Source organism: Leucoraja erinacea, chromosome 14 (assembly GCF_028641065.1).
Source record: "Leucoraja erinacea ecotype New England chromosome 14, Leri_hhj_1, whole genome shotgun sequence".
Lineage (NCBI taxonomy): Eukaryota > Metazoa > Chordata > Chondrichthyes > Rajiformes > Rajidae > Leucoraja > Leucoraja erinaceus.
The window spans coordinates 9651450-9673479 of NC_073390.1; the positions used below are offsets into that span (position 1 = coordinate 9651450).

Sequence of the window (22030 nt, forward strand, 5' to 3'; positions counted from 1 at the left end):
CCAAACTATAACCAAGCAACAATGATGGCAAAGTCGTGAGCATCCACAGTTACTGCTGTAGGGGTGTTGACCCGTGGATGCACCAGCACCGTCGTCCAAGCCAATGCTTCCTTCTCCCCTTCAAAAGTCTCCACGGCGTCGTCGCTCCACTGCACGTCCCGCTGCTTTCCTGACAACAGCTGGAAGAGCGGCCGCAATATTCTTGCCACTGCTGGCACAAATCAGTGATAAAATTGGACCATGCCTACAAACTCCTGCAGGCCCCGCACTGTGGAAGGCCGTGGGAACGGCGAATAGCCTCGACCCTGTCCGGTAAGAGAACGGCACCGTGCTGTGTCACACGGTGGCCCAGGGAGTCGATGGCCCGGAGGCCGAACTGTCTGGTTGATCACCAGCCTGTGTTCACTGTGGCGCTGGCACAATAGACGAAGGTAGGCGCAATGCTCCTCTGTGCACGACTAACCACATGGATGTCATCCATATAGATGAAGCGGAAGTCACCACCTGCCCCACGGTGTCCATCAAATGTTGGAAGGACTGCGCAGCGTTCTTAAGGCTGAAGGGCACGCACAGGAATTCAAGCAACCCGAAAGGGGTGATGATGGCAGTCTTTGGCACATCCTCCGGTCGCTGATCCCGTCCATGTTGCGGATCCATGCCACTTGCTCCAGATGACTGAGGCCAAAAGTACAGAGCAGTAGCGCCTTGAGGCCTTCATACTTATTGGCCGCTGGCAGATTTTGCAGGTGAGGGATTACACGACCGTGCATTTCCTGGTCGAGCATGCCGACTACGTAATAGAAGCGGGTCTCATTGGCCGTGACCCCGCGAATATAAAACTGCACCTCGGCCTGCTGGAATCATACCTGCGATTGAGCGGTCCAGAAGGTCGGCAGCTTCAGAGCAACCGCTTTGAGTTGGGCCTGGTCGGCGGCAATGGTGGGTTGGGCGCTGGCGGCGTGCATTTTGCTCTCCAAAATTTCAATTTTGGATGTCGGTGGGTCACGATGCGGCGGGACGTGAAGCGGACCGGCGAAGAATTTGGCAGGAAACGGAGTTTGTCCAAAGCAATGATTCATTAAAACTATTCTAACGACTCCCTACTAACCACACCGGTGCGCGCGCGATCCCCACTCTAAATACTCCCCAGGGGAGCCCGTGACCTCCACCTCCCATTACGGAGACATGTGACCCCCCCTCAGAGCTGAAGGTTTGCACTGCAGATGGCTCACACCAGGGGCCGCCACAACGGGATGGTTTTTTTAAACCAATATGTAGAAGAACTGATGAGAGGGCAGGCCATCCTAGACTGGGTATTGTGTAATGAAAAAGGATTAGTTAGCGATCTAGTTATGCAGAGCTCCTTGGGCAACAGAAACCATAATATGATGGAATTGTGCACTAGGATGGAGAGTTACCCGGTTAATTCAGAGACTATGGTCCTAAACTTAAAGAAAGGAGACTTTGAAGGTATGAGACAGGAATTAGCTAGGATAGACTAGCAAATTATACTTAAAGGGTTGACGGTGGAGATGCAAAGGCAAAGATTTAAAGACCCGCGTGGATGAACTCCAAAAATTGTTCATACCTGTCTGGCGAAAATATAAAACGGGGAAGTCGGCTCAACCGTGGCTAATGAGGGAAAATCAGGGATAGTGTTAAATGCAAGGAAGAGGCAAATAAATTGGCCAGAGGAAGCAGCAAACCGGAGGACTGGGAGAAATTTAGAACTCAACAGAGGAGGACAAAGGGGTTAATTAAGAGGGAGAAAAAAGGGCATGAAAGAAAGCTTGCAGGGAATATGAAACCTGACTGTAAAAGCTTCTTTAGATTTGTAAAAAGGAAAAGATTAGTGAAGACAAATGTAGGTCCCTATGGTCAGAGACGAGTGAATTTATAACGGGAAACAAAGAAATGTCAAAACAGTTAAACAAGAGCTTTGGTTCTGTCTTCACGTAGGAAGACACAAACAATCTCCCAGAAATACTAGGGGACCGAGGATCTAGTGTGAAAGAGGAACTGAAGGGAATCCACATTAGTCAGGAAATGGTGTTAGGTAAACTGTTGGGAATGAAGGCAGATAAATCCCCAGGGCCTGATGGTCTACATCCCAGAGTGCTCAAGAAGGTGGTCTTAGAAATCGTTGATGCATTGGTGATCATTTTCCAATGTTCTCTTGACTCTGGATCAGTTCCTGTGAACTGGAAGGTAGCCAATGTAACTCCACCTTTTAATAAAGGAGAGAGAGAGAAAACCTTACCATACAATCGGGGAGAGAGTTTATGTTAGTCTCTACTCTATATCAACTTGTCATACTGTTTGCTTACACACAGGCTTTCCAAGACGGATTGCTAGCTTACTAACCAAAAGGCAACGAGCACATATTTTCACTGTCATTATTCATCCAGAAATGTATCCCTCTCAGGTGCTCATCTGTTTTGGACAGAAAAAGAAATCAGGATCATCCCTCTACATTTATCATGTTGAGAATTTGAAAGAGTGTAGTGACAATGCAATAGTGAAACCAATTCAAAATAAGACCAAAATAATCAACTGTGGTGATTTCAAACATGAGATAGCCATCGAAAGCCATAGCATCATAGACTCATACAGGATTCAAACAGGCCCTTCAGCCTAACTTTTGCCCATGCCAACCAAGAAACCGCATCTACATTAGTCCCACCTGCCCGCATTTGGCCCCTATCTCTCTAAACCTTTCTTATCCACGTACATGTCTGTTAAATGGTGTTATAGTACCTGCCCCAACTATTCACTCTGGCCCTTCTTTGAAATTAGAGCACATAGTGTTGGGGGTAGTGTATTGACATGGATAGAGAACTGGTTGGAGACAGGAAGCAAAGAGTAGGAACTAACGGGTCCTTTCCAGAATGGCAGGCAGTGACTAATAGTGTGCCACAAGGCTCGGTGCTGGGACCCCAGTTATTTACGATATATATTAATGATTTAGACAAGGAAATTAAATGTGACATCTCCAAGTTTGCGGATGACACAAAGCTGGGAGGCAGTGTAAGCTGCGATGCGGATGCTATGAGGCTGCAGGGTGACTTGGATAGGTTGGGTGAGTAGGCAGAAGCATGGCCGATGCAGTGTAATGTGGATATATGTGAGGTTATCCACTTTGGTGGCAAGAACAAGAAGGCAGATTATTATCTAAATGGTGTCAGATTAGGAAAAGGGGAGGTGCAACGAGACATGGGTGTGCTTGTACATCAGTCACTGAAAGTAAGCATGCAGGTACAACAGGCAGTGAAGAAAACGTATGGCATGTTGGCCTTCATTGCGTGAGGATTTGAGCTTAGGAGCAACAAGGAGGTCCTACTGCAGTTGCACAGGGCCCTGGTGAGACCGCACCTGAAGTACTGTGAGCAAATGTTGGTCTCCTAATTTGAGGAAGGACATGATTGCTATTGAGGGAGTGCAGTGTAAGTTTAGCAGGTTAATTCCTGGGATGGCGGGATTGACATGTGATGAAATAATGGGTCGACTGGGCTTGTACTCACTGGAATTTAGAAGGATGAGATGGAATTTTATAGAAACGTGTAACATTCTTAAAGAATTGGACAGGCTAGATCCAGGAAAAATGGTCCCGATGTTGGGGGAGTCCAGAACCAGGGGTCACGGTTTTAGAATAAGGGATAGGCCATATGGACTGAGATGACGAAAATATTTTTCACCCAGAGAGTTGTGAATCTGTGGGATTCTCTGCCACAGAAGGCAGTGGAGGCCAATTCACTGGATGTTTTCAAGAGGAAGTTAGATTTAGGTCTTGGGACTAAAGTAATCAAGAGATATGGGGAAAAAGCAGGAACGGGGTACTGATTTTAGATGATTTTAGATGATCAACCATGATCATATTGAATGGCGGTGCTGGCTCGAGGGGCCGAATGGCCTACTCCTGCACCTATTTTTCCATGTTTCTATGATGTGCTACAAAGATCATGTTTGCATGACTGATCTGCTGGAGGCATCTGCACTGTTCCCATATGAGGAGTTATGAAGATGTTACTGTCCCTTTAAAAGAACTGCTTTGATTACAGTCTCGATTTGGAGGATTCTAACAGTGAGACTGCCTTCTAAGTATCTATTTTTTCTTATCAAATTTGCTCACTGGTGCTTTACCTCATTTAGTTGTGAAATCTATTTCATGGCAGAGAGGATAATCACAAGGATTGCGGTGTCCTATTTAACAAATGCAAGGACATGAAATGTACGTCAGCTGAGCACCAGTGCCCCTGCAGTCTGCTGGAGAAGGTTATGGGGGGTTACAGTTCCATGCCCGGGTGCCGAGTCTTCACTGTGTGGGATGCTCAGACACTGTCACATGCAATCATTTTCCTTGCTGTTGCTTAAAGAGAGTGTCACTGCTGCTGCTTGTGCAGAGCTAAGTATAAACTCGTGTCGTTTGGAGCTTTGCATCGGAAATGTTTCCATTGCCAACGTGACTGTGAAATCAATTGATGTGGGAAGCATAACCGTTATTCAGGACTTTAAATATTTTACCCTGTATTTTTATTTGGTGAGAGACCACAGCTGGACTCGGTGCTTTTTCAGCAATACATCGAGTGATGGATCGCAGTCGCCTGCTCTCCGTACCAGGGTATGTAGCATTGTCTTCTTCTTGAGCTTTGCTTTTGCATTCTTTTATCAATTAGTATTCAGTTCATGGGAATTATTCTGTCTTCTTTCATTCTGAACAACATCAATATTGTGTTAACTGAACTAAAATGATGTTTTAACTAACTAATGATGAACTCGATCCAGAACCTTGATTCGTAAGAGTGCCAGAGATACACACATCTCCTTGCTCTCATCAATCAAAGCACACAATTAAGCAGATTCTATTGTCCTTGTAAGCTACGTAAAATATTGGGCTCCTGGACACAGTGTGAGTCACCAGAGAGTAACTGCAATTTCAATGTGAATTCACACATTACGTTAATCAGTAAGAGCAGAGTATATACTATTTATAATTGTGACCTGGACCCCAAAATAGATTTGCTGTTTTTAACTGGGATTGGTGTATTTTTGCATTTGTGTTCCACTGGGATGTTAACTAAAGTTACTCTCTTTTAAACAAATCGATTGGTACCCTGTAATGCCCGTCTCGGATTGAGAGCAATGTTGAAGCCTGATTTCTCGGTGCCCTTTATTGACAGAAACGCGATACAAAATTTTTAAAACAAAGTATTGTTTATTCTGAAGATAGACGCAAAATGCTGGAGTAACTCAGGCAGCATCTCTGGAGAGGAGGAATGTGTAATGTTTCGTGTCGAGAACCTTCTTCAGGCGGCGAAAGGTCTTGACCTGAAACTTCACCTATTCCTTTTCTCCAGAGATGCCACCTGTCCCGCTGAGTTACTCCAGCATTTTGTGTCTATCCAGTGTAAACCAGCATCTGCAGTTCCTTCCTACACATATTGTTTATTGTGCATGACTTGAGATACCATGGTGCTTCTGAAATACTCAGTATGTCACTGTTTAGACTTGATTGCTCTCTCTGGCAAGAGGATTGGAGTATTATGGCTATTGAGGGTGGTTGGGTTCATTTTCCCCTTGTTTGGAGGGGGCTGAATATTGTGACCAGACTGAAGTATATAAAATTACGAGGGGAATAGACTGGGTAGATAGCAAAATTATATTTCCATTGGTATTGGGGTGTCAAAGATAAGAAGGCATAGGTTTATGTGAGAGATAGGAGGTTTAGATGGGATCTGAGGGAGAATTGTTTTCACACAGAGTGATTGTGGACTGAAGTATGCTGCCTAAAGATGTTGTAGATGCAGTTACCATCATGACGTATTGATGCAGGGATACAGATCAGCTAGAGAAATGGGCAGAGAAATGGAAGATAGAGATTAATCTGAGCAGGCACTTTGGGAGGTTGAATGTTGTGGGAAAGTATACAGGTCATGGCAAAATCTTCCCTGTTAATGTACCGAAGGATTTTGGCATCCGCCCCCAGCTCCCTGGAAGTAGCAACTCACGTAAATAAAGGCATATGGCATGTTTGATTTAATCAGTTGGAGCATTGAGTACAAGAATCAGAAAGTCATGGTGCAGCTTATTAGGCCTTTGTTTAGGCCGCAATTGGAATAGTGCGTGCAGTTCTGGTTGCCTCATTACAGGAAGGATGTGGAGGCTTTGGAGGGTGCAGAGAGTTTATTAGAATGCTGCCTGGATTAGAGGGTGTCAACTATGACAGGCTTGGATATTTTTCTCTGGCAAGTTGAAGGTTAATGGAAGACCTGATAGAAGTATATAAAATTATAAGAGGCATGAATAGGGGAGACTGTCAGAACCTTTTTCCCAGGGTGGAAATGTCAAAATCTAGATCACAGCTTTAAGATGAAAGGGGCAAAGTGTAAAGGAGAAGTGTGGGGCAGGTATTTTTTACACAGAACGGTGGGTGGTGGGTGCCTAGTTGCTCTTTCAGGAGAGATGGTGGAGGCAGGTGGAGATCGCATTTGTAACATTGTGAGTAATTTTGGGCCCCATATCTGAGGAAGGATGTGCTAGCTTTGGAGAGAGTCCAGAGGAGGTTTACAAGAATGATCCCAGGAATGAGGAGGTTAACTTATGATGAGCGTTTGACGGCACTTGACCTATATTTGCTGGAGTTTAAAAGAATGGGGGGGGCTCATTGAAACATGCAGAATAGTGAAAGGCTTGGGTGGAGTGGATGTGGAGAGGATTTTTTCACTGGCTGGAGAGTCTAGGACCAGAGGTCATAGCCTCAGAATTAAAGAACGTTCTTTTAGGAAGGAGATGAGGAGGAATTTCTTTAGTCAGATGGTGGTGAATCGGTGGAATTCTTTGCCACGGAAGACTGTGGAGGCAAAGTGAGTGGATATATTTAAGGCATGATAGTTTCTTGATTAGGACGCGTGTCAAAGGTTATGGGGAGAAGGCAAGAGAATGGGGTTAGGAGGGAGAGATAGATCAGCCAAGATTGAATGGTGGAGTAGACTGGATGGGCCGAGTGGCCTAATTCTACTCCTTTTCACTTATGATCTTATGATACGATAATGGTGTTTAAGAGGCTTTCGGTAAACAAATGTATAGCCATGGAATGGAAGAATATGTTCTGGTCAGACAAAGGGCCCATTCCTGTACTGTGGTTTTCTATATTCCATGACATTTCAAAAACATCTATGCAAGGTATTTGAATTGCCAAAGCATTTAGAGGCTACTGACCTAATGTGGGATAAATGTGATTTGAGTAGGTAGGTACAACATAGACATGCTGGGCTATAAGTTTATTTCTGTGTTGTACTCCTCTATAATTCTATGATTCCATGCGAGGACAATGAAAATGTTATGGGATTAATCAGATAAAGTGGATCAATTGGATCTTAGCATTCTAAGGCCAAACTTACATTGATTATATAAATATAAAAGGAATTCTTGCATATATGCAGCATTTTTTAATTGCTCAGTTTATTCCATAGCCAACAAAGATGTTTTGCAAAGAAAACAGCTGCCAATTTACGCACAGAAACATTTTACAACAGTAACTTAGTGAGCACATTTTTCTCTAAGTGATGCTGATGCAGAGATTAAGAAAAGATCTAAATAGAAGCTACATATTTCTTTGGTGCCTGGAAATGCTTTGTGACCTTAGTTTTGTGACCTTAGTTTAATATGTCATTTAGTAGTATGGTTCTCGTTAGGGTAGGTAGAACAGGCCATTTTTTAATTTTAAATGTATAAACAGATGTAATTAGCCCTGTTATACTATGCATTGATAGTTAACTTGCAATGTGGCAGCCTCCGTTACTTTAATAGTTGCTGCCTTATAATACCAGAGACCCCGGTTCAATCCTGACAACGGGTGCTGTCTGTACAGAGTGTGCACGTTCTCTATATGACCGTTTGGGATTTTTCCAGGTGTTCCGGTTTCCTCCTAAAATCCAAAGATGTACAGATGTTTAGGTTAATTGGCTTCAATAAATTGTACTTAATGTGTGGGATAGTGCTTGTGTACGGGGTGATCATTGGTCAACATGGACTTGGTGGGCCGAAGGGCCTGATTCCGCACTATATCTGTACACTAAACTAAAAGGATAAATTTTAAACTTTTGCAAAAGAACATGTAGTGATAGTGTTTACCTCAATTATAGTGTTTACATCAGATAACGTAAGCTGGAGAGAATAAAGCACACAGCACCTTCCACCTGGCCTATTGGGAAGAACAGATTTGAAAGATTAAATTGTGCATTTACACTCTGTGCTTTTCCACGGCCAACCCAACACAGAACGGGGAAGCTATATGCAAAATACAAAATACAGAATAAAATCCTCACTATTTAATAAAGGTCGTCCATACAATTAATACAATAAAAATAACACTCATGAATAAAACATAGAATACTGCATATGAACAAACACTGAAAACCCAGGGGAGTGCTGTATAATATGGAATAATTCAATAGGCTTGCTTAAAATATTATTTTGTGAATCATGTGGTGTTGTTCTGCACAAACAGTATTCCCAGCAGCTCTGATCGACACTTTTATGAGCATTATCCACATGACATTCAGGTCCCTCATTGTATTCATATTAGAAAATAAATGACATTATTGATATTGAAAAGATATTGTGAAATCTGTCATAAATCTGCTCCGTCTTCAGGGTTGTTCTCTAAATATACAAGTATAACTAGGCTAAGTGGGACCCGTTGGGTCCCATGTTCACACGGGAGGGCTGGTCCACAACGCAATATTCCACCTCTCCACCAATTCCAATATTGGTGGCCAGTGGGGGGGGGGGCTTTCTGGAACACTAGCATGGGTGTTGTGGGTCAAAGGGACTGGTTTCCAGAGGGCTAGTATGTACATTGTGGGCCGAATGGATTCTTGGGCTGGCAGCTCAGTCAAGCCTGGTGGGCTGGAAGCTCAGTCACTCAGGCCGGGTGGGCTGACAGCTCAGTCACTCAGGCCTGGTGGCAGCTGGCAGCTCAGTCACTCAGTGCTGGTGGTCTGGCAGCTCAGTCACTCAGTGCTGGTGGGCTGGCAGCTCAGTCACTCAGGGCTGGTGGGCTGGCAGTTCACTCACAGCTATTCCTTGAAATTCCATTTCAAGCAGGGTGCAGGCCACCACATTCAATTTCACAGCATTTCAAGCAGAGTGCAAGCCACCACATTCAATTTCACAGCATTTCAAACAAAGTGCAGACCACCACATTCAATTTCATAGCTTTTCAAGCAGAGTGCAGGCCACCAAATTGCCAAACAACTGGCATTGTCATTAAGGGCTAACAAATAATTTATTGCAAGTACATTGCAGACTCACAGTTCGGTTGATTCACAGCTTAAAAAGACAGTTGTGGCCTGTTCCTCACGATCTTCCAGAGTGACTGACACGTTCAGACATCTGGGGTTTTGTACTCCTGCCTCCCCCCCACCCGGAAGGGGCGCTACCTTCATTGTGGTGATTGACAGGCAAGAGAACCAATCGGCTGATCTCAAGATTTTTTAAACACTCATAACTTTTTTATTTTTCATCCTCAGAGATATCTCAGTGGAGGAGGACCGTGAGTAAGATGGCCAAAAATCATAGCGATATAGGGTAGCGTTTTTTCTAAAATCAATATACAGAGCAGATAGGAAATGGTCAAGATGAGACTTTTAGTTATATAGATGTCTAAAAATTGAAAGAAATATCTGGGTTTATGTAGATAGACACAAGATACTGGAGTAACTCAGGAGAGAAGGAATGGGTGACGTTTCAGGTCGAGACTGCCATTGTGGTAGAGAATTCCACAGATTCACATCTCTGGGTGAAAAAGTTTTTCCTCATCTCGGTCCTATATGACCTATCCCTTGTTCTTAAGAAGGAACTGCAGATGCTGGAAAAATCGAAGGTAGACAAAAATGCTGGAGATACTCAACGGATGAGGCAGCATCTATGGAGCGAAGGAATAGGTGACATTTCGAGTCTGAAGAAGGGTCTCAGCCCGAAACGTCACCTCTTCCTTCGCTCCATAGATGCTCCCTCACCCTCTGAGTTTCTCCAGCATTTTTGTCTACCCCTTATTCTTAAACTGTGACCCCTGGTTCTTGACTTTTTCTTCCTTCTATCCAGAGATGCTGCCTGTTCCGCTGCGTTACTCCAGCGTTTTGTGTCTCTCTTTGGTGTAAACCAGCATCTGCAGTTACTTCCTACACAGATGAAACGGAGGTTCGCTTGCGTCTCTTCACACCTCATCCGCATTTGATGTATCTCAATGTGGCCTCATTTACATCAGCAAGATTAAGTATAGACTAAGTGACTGTCTCACCGAACACTTGTTCTCTGACTGTCGAGGTCTGCTGGATCTCTCAGTTGTAAACCATGCTAACTCCCTTTCCCATTCCCATATTGAACTTTCTGTCCTGGGGCTCCTCCATTGCCAAAGAGTTGCCACACGCCAACTGGCGGAACAGCACCTCAAATTCCGCATGGATAGCTTACAACCCAATGTATGAACATTGAATTCTCCAATTTCAAATAATACTCCCCACTTCCTCGCTTTCTTGTATGTCATCCCACATACTCATGCACACCCATTTCTCCCACTATCTCTCACCTTGCCAGTCACCTTGCGCCTTTTCCTTCCTTTGTACATTCTTCTCCCATCTCATTTCCCTATTGGCCGTCATCTTTCCCCTCCACCCCATCTCCTCCTACCTATATCCCTCTGGCTTTACATTTCTTTCCACTTGTCTCCTTATCTGACACCCTTTAATCTCATTTTGCACCTCGAACCTTTGACACTTCCTCCACCCATCTGCGAATTTTAAAAAACCTCCACTCCCCTGTATCCACCTATATCACTGACCTGCCCCATCTTTCTTTTCCAGCATTCACTGAAGAATGGCCCTGACCCGAAACATCACCTATCCATTTCCTCCGCAGATGTTGCCTGACCCACTGAGTTACTCTTGCACGTTGTGTTTTACTCACGCTTCTTACAACGTTTGCCTGTAGTTCAAGAATGAAATAAAACTGATACTCACTCTGACCAATGTTATCTCTCCCCAAATGACACTTATTCATTCTATTTAAAGTTGCCTTCCATGTGGATTCTGCTGTCTGCATCTTACGTATTATGATTTCTTCAAGGAGATTAGTTTTGTTCCCCAAAATGTTGGTGTCTTTTGTTTCCTCCTTGGAATGCCTTTGCCATTTTTTCCAGCTGTCTGGGCTGAAGAGATGAGCCATCAAGTGTGCTTACATTGCAACAAACTCATTAACCCCAGCACCTGCATACCTGCTATTTCCCTCAGGCTGTTACTGTACTTCTTAATCATATTGTCTCTTTACATGTTGCATTATCATTTCCACAACGTTGCGCTATCGTTTACCCACACCCTTTCAGACGGTAAGCAATGGAATGGTTGAAACCAGCGGCAGCAAGAAGTGTCGTTCAGAGTTTCAGCAGCGGGTAGACAGAGGCAGAGTCAATAACATGCAGTCAATCACAGTGTGGATGCAGGTGGTCTTTTGACAAAGAGAATCGGGGCCAAATACGATGGTGGAAAGTTCACAATTAGCCTCAGTCCGAGACAGTGACATGCGATGAGCATGGAATTGAAAACAGCCTAATGAAGTTCATATGGTCATAAATGGTAGGAGTAGAATTAGGCCATTCGGCCCATCAAGTCTACTCCGCCATTCAATCATGGCTGATCTATTTCTCCCTCCTAACCCCATTCTCCTGCATTCTCCCCATAACCCCTGACACGCACACTAATCAAGAATCTACAGTATCTCTGCCTTAAAAATATCCACTGACTTGGCCTCCACAGCCTTCTGTGGCAAATAATTCCACAGATTCACCACCCTCTGACTAAAGAAATTTCTCCTCATCTCATTCCTAAAAGAACATCCTTTAATTCTGAGGCTATGGCCTCCTCTAGTGCTAGACTCTCCCACTAGTGGAAACATCCTCTCCACATCCACTCTATACAAGCCTTTCACTATTATGTCTGTTTCAATGAGATCCCCTCCTCATTCTTCTAAACTCCAGTGAGTACAGGCCCAGTGCTGACAAACACTCATCATAGGTTAACCTACTCATTCCTGGGATCATTCTTGTAAACTGGACCCTCTCCGAAGCCAGCATATCTTCCTTAGATGTGCAAGGCATTTTTTGGTCATTTTGTTTTTTTTGGTAAGTTACTTACTTTCGGTATGTTTGGTATTTTGTTTGAAAATGTTCCCTTATGATACCATCAGACATCTGCCATGTTGCCCATGTAAATAGGATCATATCAGAACTGAGAACATTCGACAGTTATTATCTTTGCAGTTCACTCCATGGAAGGGTTAGAGAAGAAAATGTCAATTTGCTAGGTTACTTGTTTTCCAAAGAGATCCTTTTGGATAGAAACATAGAACATCTTAGGCCATTTGACCGCCATTCAAATAAATGGCTGATCATCCAACTCAGTATGTACCATGGCTGATCCCCTTAAGGCTAGGGCCACATCTACTCTCTTAAATATAGCCAATGAACTGGCTACCCTCTTTATGAATTCACCACTTGCCCCTTGATCCTATTGCATCCTTAAGCTGTGACCCCTTGTCCAATTCACCCCTCTGCATCCCTGCAGTAAGTTTCTATATCCCCTCTCAAACCTTTTGCATTTATTTTTGGCAGACGGCAGCTTTTCAGTTGTGGATTATCTGCAATTACCTTTCATTTATATCGTTGGTCCTCCACTTCAGAGAAAGCAGATGTCAGATGCAGAGAACACAATGTCTCTATTCCACAAGAAGATCAGCGCAGATATTTTCCGCAGAAATTTTACTTCTGGTCTGCTGTACAGCTGAAGTGGCTTCTAAATGAAACAGGAAATGAAGCATTGTAGAGTCAGCCAGCACAGAAACAAGCCCTGCAGCCCAACTTGTCCTTGCCAACCAAGATGCCCAATCTACATTAGTCCCACCTGTCCACATTTGGCACATTTTCCTCGAAACCTTTCCTATCCAAGTACTTGTACAAATATCTTTTAAATGCTGTTATGGAATCTGCCTCAACTACCTTTCTGGCAGCTCGTTCCACATATTCACAACAATTTGTGTGAAAATGTTACCCCCCAGGTTCGTATTAAATCCATTCTTTCTCACCATAAACCTCTTGGTTCTTGATTCCCCTACTTTGGGTAAAAGCAAAATTATTAATTATCATTTGGAACAGCAGATTTCCACAAACCCCACACCCTTTCACATGGTAACCAATCAAATGGATTCCCCTCTTCTGTTGAAAGAGGGTCTGATTCTGTGTTGTGCAACTCTTGTGAATGTGACAATAAACTTGCATATAAAGTCTACAGAGGCAGATCTCTTATTCCTAACATTGCTGGAAGTTAGCACTAATCCTTCCATAAACCCATACAATGCAAACAGTTGTATTAACCATCAGGAGTTAAACACTGAACCCATTTGCTCTCCTGCCATTTGCACTTGAGATGAACTCTAGATGAATGGAGCTGGGATTTGGCTCACTCTGTTTGAAATCCTGGAGAGATATTAATTTTCAATGTCATTGAAGAGGATATTCACCCAACAGGCTTGTGTAGCTGTCTGCACAGTGACAGATATTTCTGTTTACAATCCACCGAAAACGAATGTTGAAGATTACCAGTAAACACAGATGGAGGCAAAATTGTTGGGCAACTGCTAGTGTGAGTTTTCTCCAGGTGCTCCTGTTTCCTCCCACATACAGGTTTGTAGGCTAATTGGCATTGGTAAAATAGTAAATTGTCCCTAGTGTGTAGGATAGTGCTAGTGCGTGGGGATCGCTGGTCAGTGTGGACTCAGTGGGCCGAAGGGCCCGTTTCTGTGCTATATCTCTAAACTAAACTAAACTGAACTAAATTAAACTAAACTAAACTAAACAAGACTGATGTGGAGCTATTACCAGACCGTCACTGCAAAATAATGTTTGATTTGAATTCAATCAGAATCAATTAGTTTCAGAGAACAAAAGAACAGAATATCAAAGCTGAGGTGAGATCAGGCCAGTATTTGATTGTCGTAAAATCAGTCAATGGAAATCAAAAGGAAAGCAGTCTGCAGCTACAGCTGACAGAACAGAAGACACTTGCACTTGGTAGAGGACAATCACACCAGTCCCAGAATATACCTGCAGGAGGTCTGTACAGCAGTGTCGACACCCAACCATGTTCAGCTGCTTCTCTTAAGTCATGCAGCAAGGTTGACAATGTTCAGACTGTGAGAAAGAAAACAACAACTATGTATAGGAATACAGTCTGCAGTTTTATTGGTGACCGGTAGCGTGGGTTTTCTCCAGGAGCTCTGGTTTCCTCCCACACTCCAAAGAGTGTAGGAAGGAACTGCAGATGATGGTTTATGTCGAAGATAGACATAAAATACTGGAGTAACTCAGCGGGCCAGGCAGCATCTCTGGATAGAAGGAATGGGTGACATTCCTTCTGTCCAGAGATGCTGCCTATCCTGCTGAGTTACTCCGGCATTTTGTGAATAACTATGAACTAGTTTAGTTTAGAGATACAACGTGGAAACAGGCCCTTCGGCCCACCGAGTCTGCACCGATCAGCGATCCCTGCACAATAACCCTATTTGTCACACACTAGGAACAACTTACTTTTCTACAAAGCAACCTAACCCACAAATCTCTACGACTTTGGAGTGTGGGCGGAAACCGAAGATCGCGGAGAAAACCCATGCAAGTCACGAGGAAAACGTAAATCTTCGTACAGACAAGCACCCGTAGTCAGGATCGAACCCGGGTCTCTGGTGCTGTAAGGCAGTAGCTCTACTGCTACGCCACCATGCCACCCTGGAAAATCTGAAACAAAAATAGAAAATGGTAGAAACACTCAGCGGCTCAAGCAGCATCTGTGGACAGGCACGGAACTCGCTATCAAAATATGGAGGGGGCCGGGGAACAGGGGGGGGCCACAATTTATTTGCGGCCGCGCGTGCATGCGCACACTCACACACACATGCGCGAGGCTTCGGTGGCTCAATCCAGCGCTAAATGCAACTTAACTCTGCCTGTCTCGCTGGGTTAACCTACAAGCCCTGACTGGACTGACGGGATACCAGCGCTGCTTCTATGCGCTGGCCATATTTCCCGCAAGCCCAGGCAGGTTAACCTGGCGGGACAAGCAGAGTTGAGCTGGGTTAGAGCTGCTTCTCTACACTGGCTGTGGGCTTGGGGGTACAGCTCCCGTCTGACTCCCGACCTCTCTGGCCACCTGTTGTGGGGTGTGGGGGGGGGGGATACTCGGGTGGGGACGGGACCGGCCCGGGGACGGGACTCGATCCTGGCTGCGGATGAGGCACAGGTCTGTGCCACGTCTCCCTCCTCCAATCACCACACTGAATCCTCAGTCCCCCCCCCCCCACTCCTCCCTCCTCCAATCATCGCGCTGAATCATCATGTCCCGCCCCCATTGCCTGCTGACTGACGTCTCTCTTGTCCAATTGGCGCCCTCGATCAGCAGTCCCATCTCCACTGTCTAGCGGAAAGCAGAGATTTATTAAAATCCAGATGACAAAAACTTGGGTGGGGATGTCTCCCCCCTCTCAAAACATGGGGGGGACGTGGACGTGTCCCCTCTGCCCCCCCCGGGTTTTCCGCCCCTGTCTGTGGGAAGGACAGCATCTGTGTTTAGCACTAATCCTTCCACATATTCATACAATGCAAACAGTTTTATTAACCATCAGGAGTTAAACACTGAACCCATTTGCTCTCCTGCCATTTGCACTTGAGATGAACTCCAGATGAATGGAGCTGGGATTTGGCTCACTCTGTTTGAAATCCTGGAGAGATATTAATTTTCAATGTCATTGAAGAGGATATTCACCCAACAGGCTTGTGTAGCTGTCTGCACAGTGACAGATATTTCTGTTTACAATCCACCGAGAACAAATGTTGAAGATTACCAGTAAACATAGATGGAGGCAAAATTGTTGGGCAACTGCTAGTGTGAGTTTTCTCCAGATGCTCCAGTTTCAATTCTGAGTTAGCAATTCAGGATATAGTTTTGTTATCACACAGTGTCCTTGACCTGAAATATTAACTGTAACTTATTGGAGCAAAGTATCATCCACCACACACAACCGGTAGGCAACAATCATGTCCAAAATGAGAGAGCTTAAGCAATTCCCACAAGCATTCAATAACATTGTTATCATCAAATTCCACGTCACCAGCACCCCAGGGCCCTCAGTTGATTAAGAGTTTAACTGACACACCACACAGATGTTGCAAACACAAGGGATGAGCAGCAGTTGGGTATTGATGCAGCCAGTGACACTCTTCGTCACACCCTATTTATTATCTGTACATGATCAGGAGCACATCAGAAGCATTATGGGGTACTCTCCACTTGCCTAAACGAGGGCAGATCTAATCATGGTCAAACCGTGACACTATCCAGGTCAAAGCAGCAACTTCATTGCATCCACTGTTTTGAATATCTCTTCCCTAAGAGATGCACAGCATGGGCAAAAGACAGTGACTCATCAAGGTCTTATTCAGCGTACACTGAATACCAATGACTTACACCATGTACAAGACCAAAGCCAACAGGTACAGGAGAAAACCGATGATTGTGTGGTTATCTTGGAGATCCATGTCAACCTACATCTGCAGTTACTGCCTACACATAAAGTATCATGATTATTCTGTTATTAATGTCCATTATACCAAATGAATTCATTTGATCTCCAATAAGTATTTTGTAGATAAATGAAGAAGCTATTCTTATACAGCAAGAACGCACAAAAACAATGAGAATTGCTTTCAATTGTGTTTCAGGAATATGCATTGGTCAATGTGTAGGAAGGAATTACAGATGCTGGTTTAAACCAAAGATAGACCCAAAAAGCTGGAGTAACTCAGTGTGTCAGGCAGCATCTCTGGAGACAAGGAATGGGTGAGTTTTTGGGTCAAGACCAAAAGAGGAGTTGTTGCTCAAGTTTACAATAGAGCATTGTACGACAGAGAGCTCAGAGCGGGATGAGATGGGAGGATAGTGTTGCCTAGGCAACCATAGGAGTCAATGGGCTTGAGCGAGATATTGTTTAGGTGCTACCCCCCCAGCAATGAATGTAGAGGAGGAAGGATAGAGAGGAACATGCAAAAGTGAGGAAAGCACAGACATTAGAGGTGATGAAATGTTTCACTTCTAGACAAGAACGTGAAATGGCACAGATGCAATTATCAATGTATTGGTAAAAAGGTGAGAAAAGGAAACATTGGTTTGGATGAGGCATTACACATATTCTATGAACTACTGGGAACAATAAGAATTTCCACTGAAGCTCCTCTTGTTTGAGGGAGTGCATAAAATATCTGAAGCCTGAACAAGGGTCTCAACCCAAAACATCACCCCGAGAGGTATTGGTGTTTTAGTGATGCTGCCTGTCCCGCTGAGTTACTCCAGCATTTTGTGTCTATCTTCGGTGTAAACCAGCATCTGCAGTTATTGCCTACACATAAAGTATCATGATTATTCTGTTATTAATGTCCATTATACCGAATGAATTAATTTGATTTCCAATAAATATTTTATAGATAAATGAAGAAGCTATTCTTACACAGCAAGAACCCACAAAAACAATGAGAATTGCTTTCAATTGTGTTTCAGGAATATGCATTGATCAATGTGCAAGAAGGAACTGCAGATGCTGGTTTAAACCAAAGATAGATACAAAAAGCTGGAGTAACTCAACGGCTCAGATGCTCTCCAGAGAAAATGAATAGGTGACATTTTGGGTCAAGACCCTTCTTCAGACTCTGTTCAATAACTGTTGTGGATCTACAACAGCTGAGTTGCTAATGGCAGATAAGGAGTTGACTGTAAGTGTCTTTGGAAACACTGCACCATCCAAATGCACAGCACTAACTCTGTAATACACTGTACTATCAGTCTAAATGGTGTTTACTCACATCTGCGTGAGAGCTTTAACCCACTATTTTAAAGTTCAGTTACAAAACTGTCCAAAGTAAGCCACGCTGATGTATAGCACACAGATAAATCACAGAGCAGAAACCTAGCTCTCTCCCAAAGGAAATGCAAAGATGTGGCCATCTGTGTTGCCTTCCTTGTACATTAGCTCAGGGCAGTTTAATGTCCCTCTATGAAACTCCTCTGTTGCTACTCCATTTATTTTAAGTATTTCTACATTCACACACACTGTCCTACATTCAGATTGGCTAGCCTTACTGAGACTATTTTTATCTTATCAGAGAAATATCTCTGTGCCTGGTGCACACTCTCTGCAGTTTAAGGAAATAGTAATATAAGAAATTACTAGCAACATTCGTAAACTGATGACCTTGGGGGAGAAGGTATGAAGTGTGCTGGTATTAATAGTCCAATCACTACAATATTATACGCAACTGATGAATCTGAGTAGATAGTTCATGTTATCCTCTGACCTCCAGTGATGTTAGAACCAAGTCCAATTATATATACTCTTAGCAGAGTTTTCTGACATTCTGATAGCTTTCACATTGTGTCTGAGCTTGGTGTTCTGTCTGGTTGTATTATTGGTCACTCATCAAGACCTATTGATTATTGAACTTCAGGTCAACTTTGCAAACTACCCCCCTTCTTTCAGGTTTGGCCGTATCACCCTGCTGCGGTCCATGGAATTGTGACTGAAATAGCACATCAGTAAACATTGTAATTGCCCATCTGTGGAGCCGCACTGCCCTCAAACTCCCCAGGACTCTTCCCCCTCATGCTCATCTAACCAACCTCCAAACTAACCCCCACCAACCACCCCGGGGTAGTGTACTCCCTGTCCCCCAACTACTTCCAGACACTCCCCAGGAGGGCGGCACGATAGCGTTGCGTTAGAGCCTTTGCATCACAGCGCCAGAGACCCAAGTTCGATCCTGACTACACATGCTGCCTGTGTGGAGTTTGTACATTCTCCCTGTCACTACATGGGATTCCTCCGGGTGCTTTGGTTTCCTGTCACGCCCCAAAGAGGAGCAGGTTTGCAGCTTAATTGGTTTTTGCAGATTGCCCCAAGTGTGTAGGGAGTGGATGCGAAAGTGGGATAACTTAGAATGTGTGACTGGTGACTGATGGACTCAGTGGGCTGAGGGGCCTGTTTGCATGTAGTATCTATAAAGTAGACACTCTCACCCAAACTCCCCTAACTGCCCAGTGCACTGCCCCTTGTAGTATCTATAAAATAGACACTCTGACCCAAACTACCCCAACTGCCCCAGCGCGCTGCTCCTCAACACCAGTGCCCTGTGACCCAGCCAGTCTTCCCAGGGCACTCCCTGACTTTCCAAACCCCCTCAGGTCTCTGTCCCCACTCTCCTCCAAGCACAGCAAGACACTGCCTCCCACTCCCATCCTTCCTAGAGTAGATAGATATAGATATAGATATGCCATTTATTGTCACTATACATGTACAATGAGATTAAAAGCAGCTCGTACTCAGTGCATACATATAATTTAGTACAAAAAACAAGAAACAGAAAACAAAAATAAAAGGGAGAGAGGGGGGGGGGGGGATAGGTGCACAATTCTGCGGCGCTATATACATATCTATAAAGGCAAAATGGTGAAGGATGAATAGGTAGTATTCTTAGGCAGATGTTTAAAGATTATATTAAATATTAAAAATGTTTTTAAAAAATATTAAAAATTACAGTTACAATACACAATACAGTTCCAAATTTCAGTACGTGGATAGAATAGATGGAAGTCCAGGTGTTGGGCTGTGAAGTCAGTGCATGTGTGAATTAAGAGTAGTGATGACTTTCGGAAAACAACTATTCCTGAGTCTATTTGTCTTAGATTTGATGCACCTATAGCGCCTTCCAGAGGGCAGCAGGTCGAGTACGGTCCCTACGCAACCCCCTGCTTCACAGGCGTTCCCTCCCACTCTATACCGTCTACCAAGCTCACTGACGCCCCCTCTTCTACCCTCCCGGCATTTCACTCTCCTCCACGCCCTCTCTCCTCAAGCTCTCCAGCTTGCTATCTACATTCTGACATCTCCATTCAACTGATCATTGCCTGATGCAAATTGGTGGCTTTTTTCTAAACATTCGGTGGCCCAACAAAAGGTTATGTCCCTCCACTTTGTAAACCACTGGTGAAGAGAACCAACATTTGATGAGAGATGTAAGTTTTAAGGAGAAAAGGAAAGTTGATTGTGTTGAGGAAAGGAATTCCAGAGCATAAGGTCTTGATAGGTAAAGCCAGTCGTGCTAGTGGCAGAACAAATTAATTCAGACTTGATCATAAGCCAGAAGGGAAAGAGTCCCTATATTGGGGGGTTGTAGTGTTGGATGATGTTACAGAGAAGGAATTTATGGGACTACATAGGGATTTGAAAGCAAGCGATCAATTTTAAAATTGAGCCTTAAAGAACCACAGGGAGGATGAGTAAAAGGAACTCAGTGCAAATGTGGACGCAGGCACCCAAGCTTTACGTCCTCAAGTCTATGCAGAATAAAGGAAGGAGTGGTGAGGTGGAAGAACAGTAGTCAAGTGTTTGAAAACGTCTGCAGAAGACACCTATAGAATCTGTAGAAGAGAATTCTACTACTATTGGAATGGAGTCTGAAGAAGGGTCTCCACCAAAATATCACCCATCCCTTCTCTCCAGAGATGCTGCCTGTCCCGTTCAAAACATTGCATATTACTTCTCTCCAGAGATGCTGCCTGTGGAGTTACTCCAGCATTTTGTGTCTATCTTCACCATCGTCTTCAGTTCCTTCCTAACATTTTGTTTGCTCCGCTGTGATTAAAAAATGAACTAGATATCATACTCTGGTTTTTGCAGCAGAATTTCCTTTAAAAAAAACCACTTAATTAGATTTTCAAGTAATGCTTGCATCAGGTACCGTCCCTTGGTAAAGGATTCTATAAATAGCATTCTGCTCATGTGCATTTCTGTGATCAAATATAATTAATCACTTGTTCAATGATTCAAGCTAAACAGAATCACAGCACTTATACAAAATCTGCACTTACTCACAAATGATTATGCAGCTATATTCTGCTGCTGTCTTCAAGTGACATTTGGCAATAGTTTGATTAAATATAATGTGCCAACAATTAAGACCCGGATAGCTAAAGGTCATGGATTAGTGTGGGTACATGGTAAAGACAAGTTGCCATTCAAGTAATGTTCTATTTCACTTTAACTGATCTGTGATGATTCCATTTACATTCCAGATCGGTAGCAATCAGGTTAGTTCTCGTTAATTGTACACAAATTGCAGGCAATATATTCACTTCAGCATGCATGAATGAGCTGGAGCTGTCACCGTGGCTTCTTCTGTCAAATCTTCATTACGCAGGTTCAGTTTCAGCCGAGCAAACCACACCTGTTGTTTTGCGCAAATGGGTCTGTATTAAACTCAGAAGATCATTGATGACATGACATTGAACACTGGCTCAGTGGTTTAGTTGTAGAGTTGCTGCCTTACAGTGCCAGAGACCCATGTTCGATCCTGATTACGGGTGCTGCCTGTATGGAGTTTGTGTGTTCTCCCCGTGACCTGTGTGGGTTTTCTCAGTGATCTCTGGTTTGTAGGTTAATCGGTTTCGGTAACATTGTAAATTGTCCCTAGTGTGTGCACGATAGCTTTGTCAGGTGGGCCTAAGGGCCTGTTTGCACGCTGTATCTCTAAACTAAACTAAACTAAACTAAAACATATTTTTGAACGATTGATGAATTTAAGTTTGTGGGGAACTGGCACAAAACAGTAAAGGGGCAGATCAGCCACTACCTTATTGTCTGGCAGAACATGGGCTATCCCTACATCTGCTCCTAGTCTATTGTACACGTGTGTTCTTGTATAAGCTTGGCATGATGCACAAGGGTCCATTTGGCCCATCAAGTCCATGCTAGTTCCTTTTGGCCCATTCCATCTTATTTCTGAGTTTCCTGATCTCATTCTCTCTCATACTCATCAACTCTGCCATGATTCCTCTCACTATTACCTGATACAAAGGGGTAATTTAACCCGCGAGCACCTCTTCAG

General features: G+C 43.9%; 1 protein-coding gene across 1 annotated transcript in view; it reads left to right on the plus strand.

The window, feature by feature from the left end:
* Nucleotides 1–1141: 1141 nt before the first annotated feature.
* Nucleotides 1142–22030, plus strand: part of sphkap (SPHK1 interactor, AKAP domain containing) — a 145043-nt gene continuing 124154 nt past the window's right edge. The window contains exon 1 of the mRNA XM_055645559.1: nt 1142–4618. Within this exon, the coding sequence (XP_055501534.1) occupies nt 4587–4618 (32 nt within the window). The 5' untranslated portion in view covers nt 1142–4586. The remainder of the gene's footprint in view (nt 4619–22030) is intronic.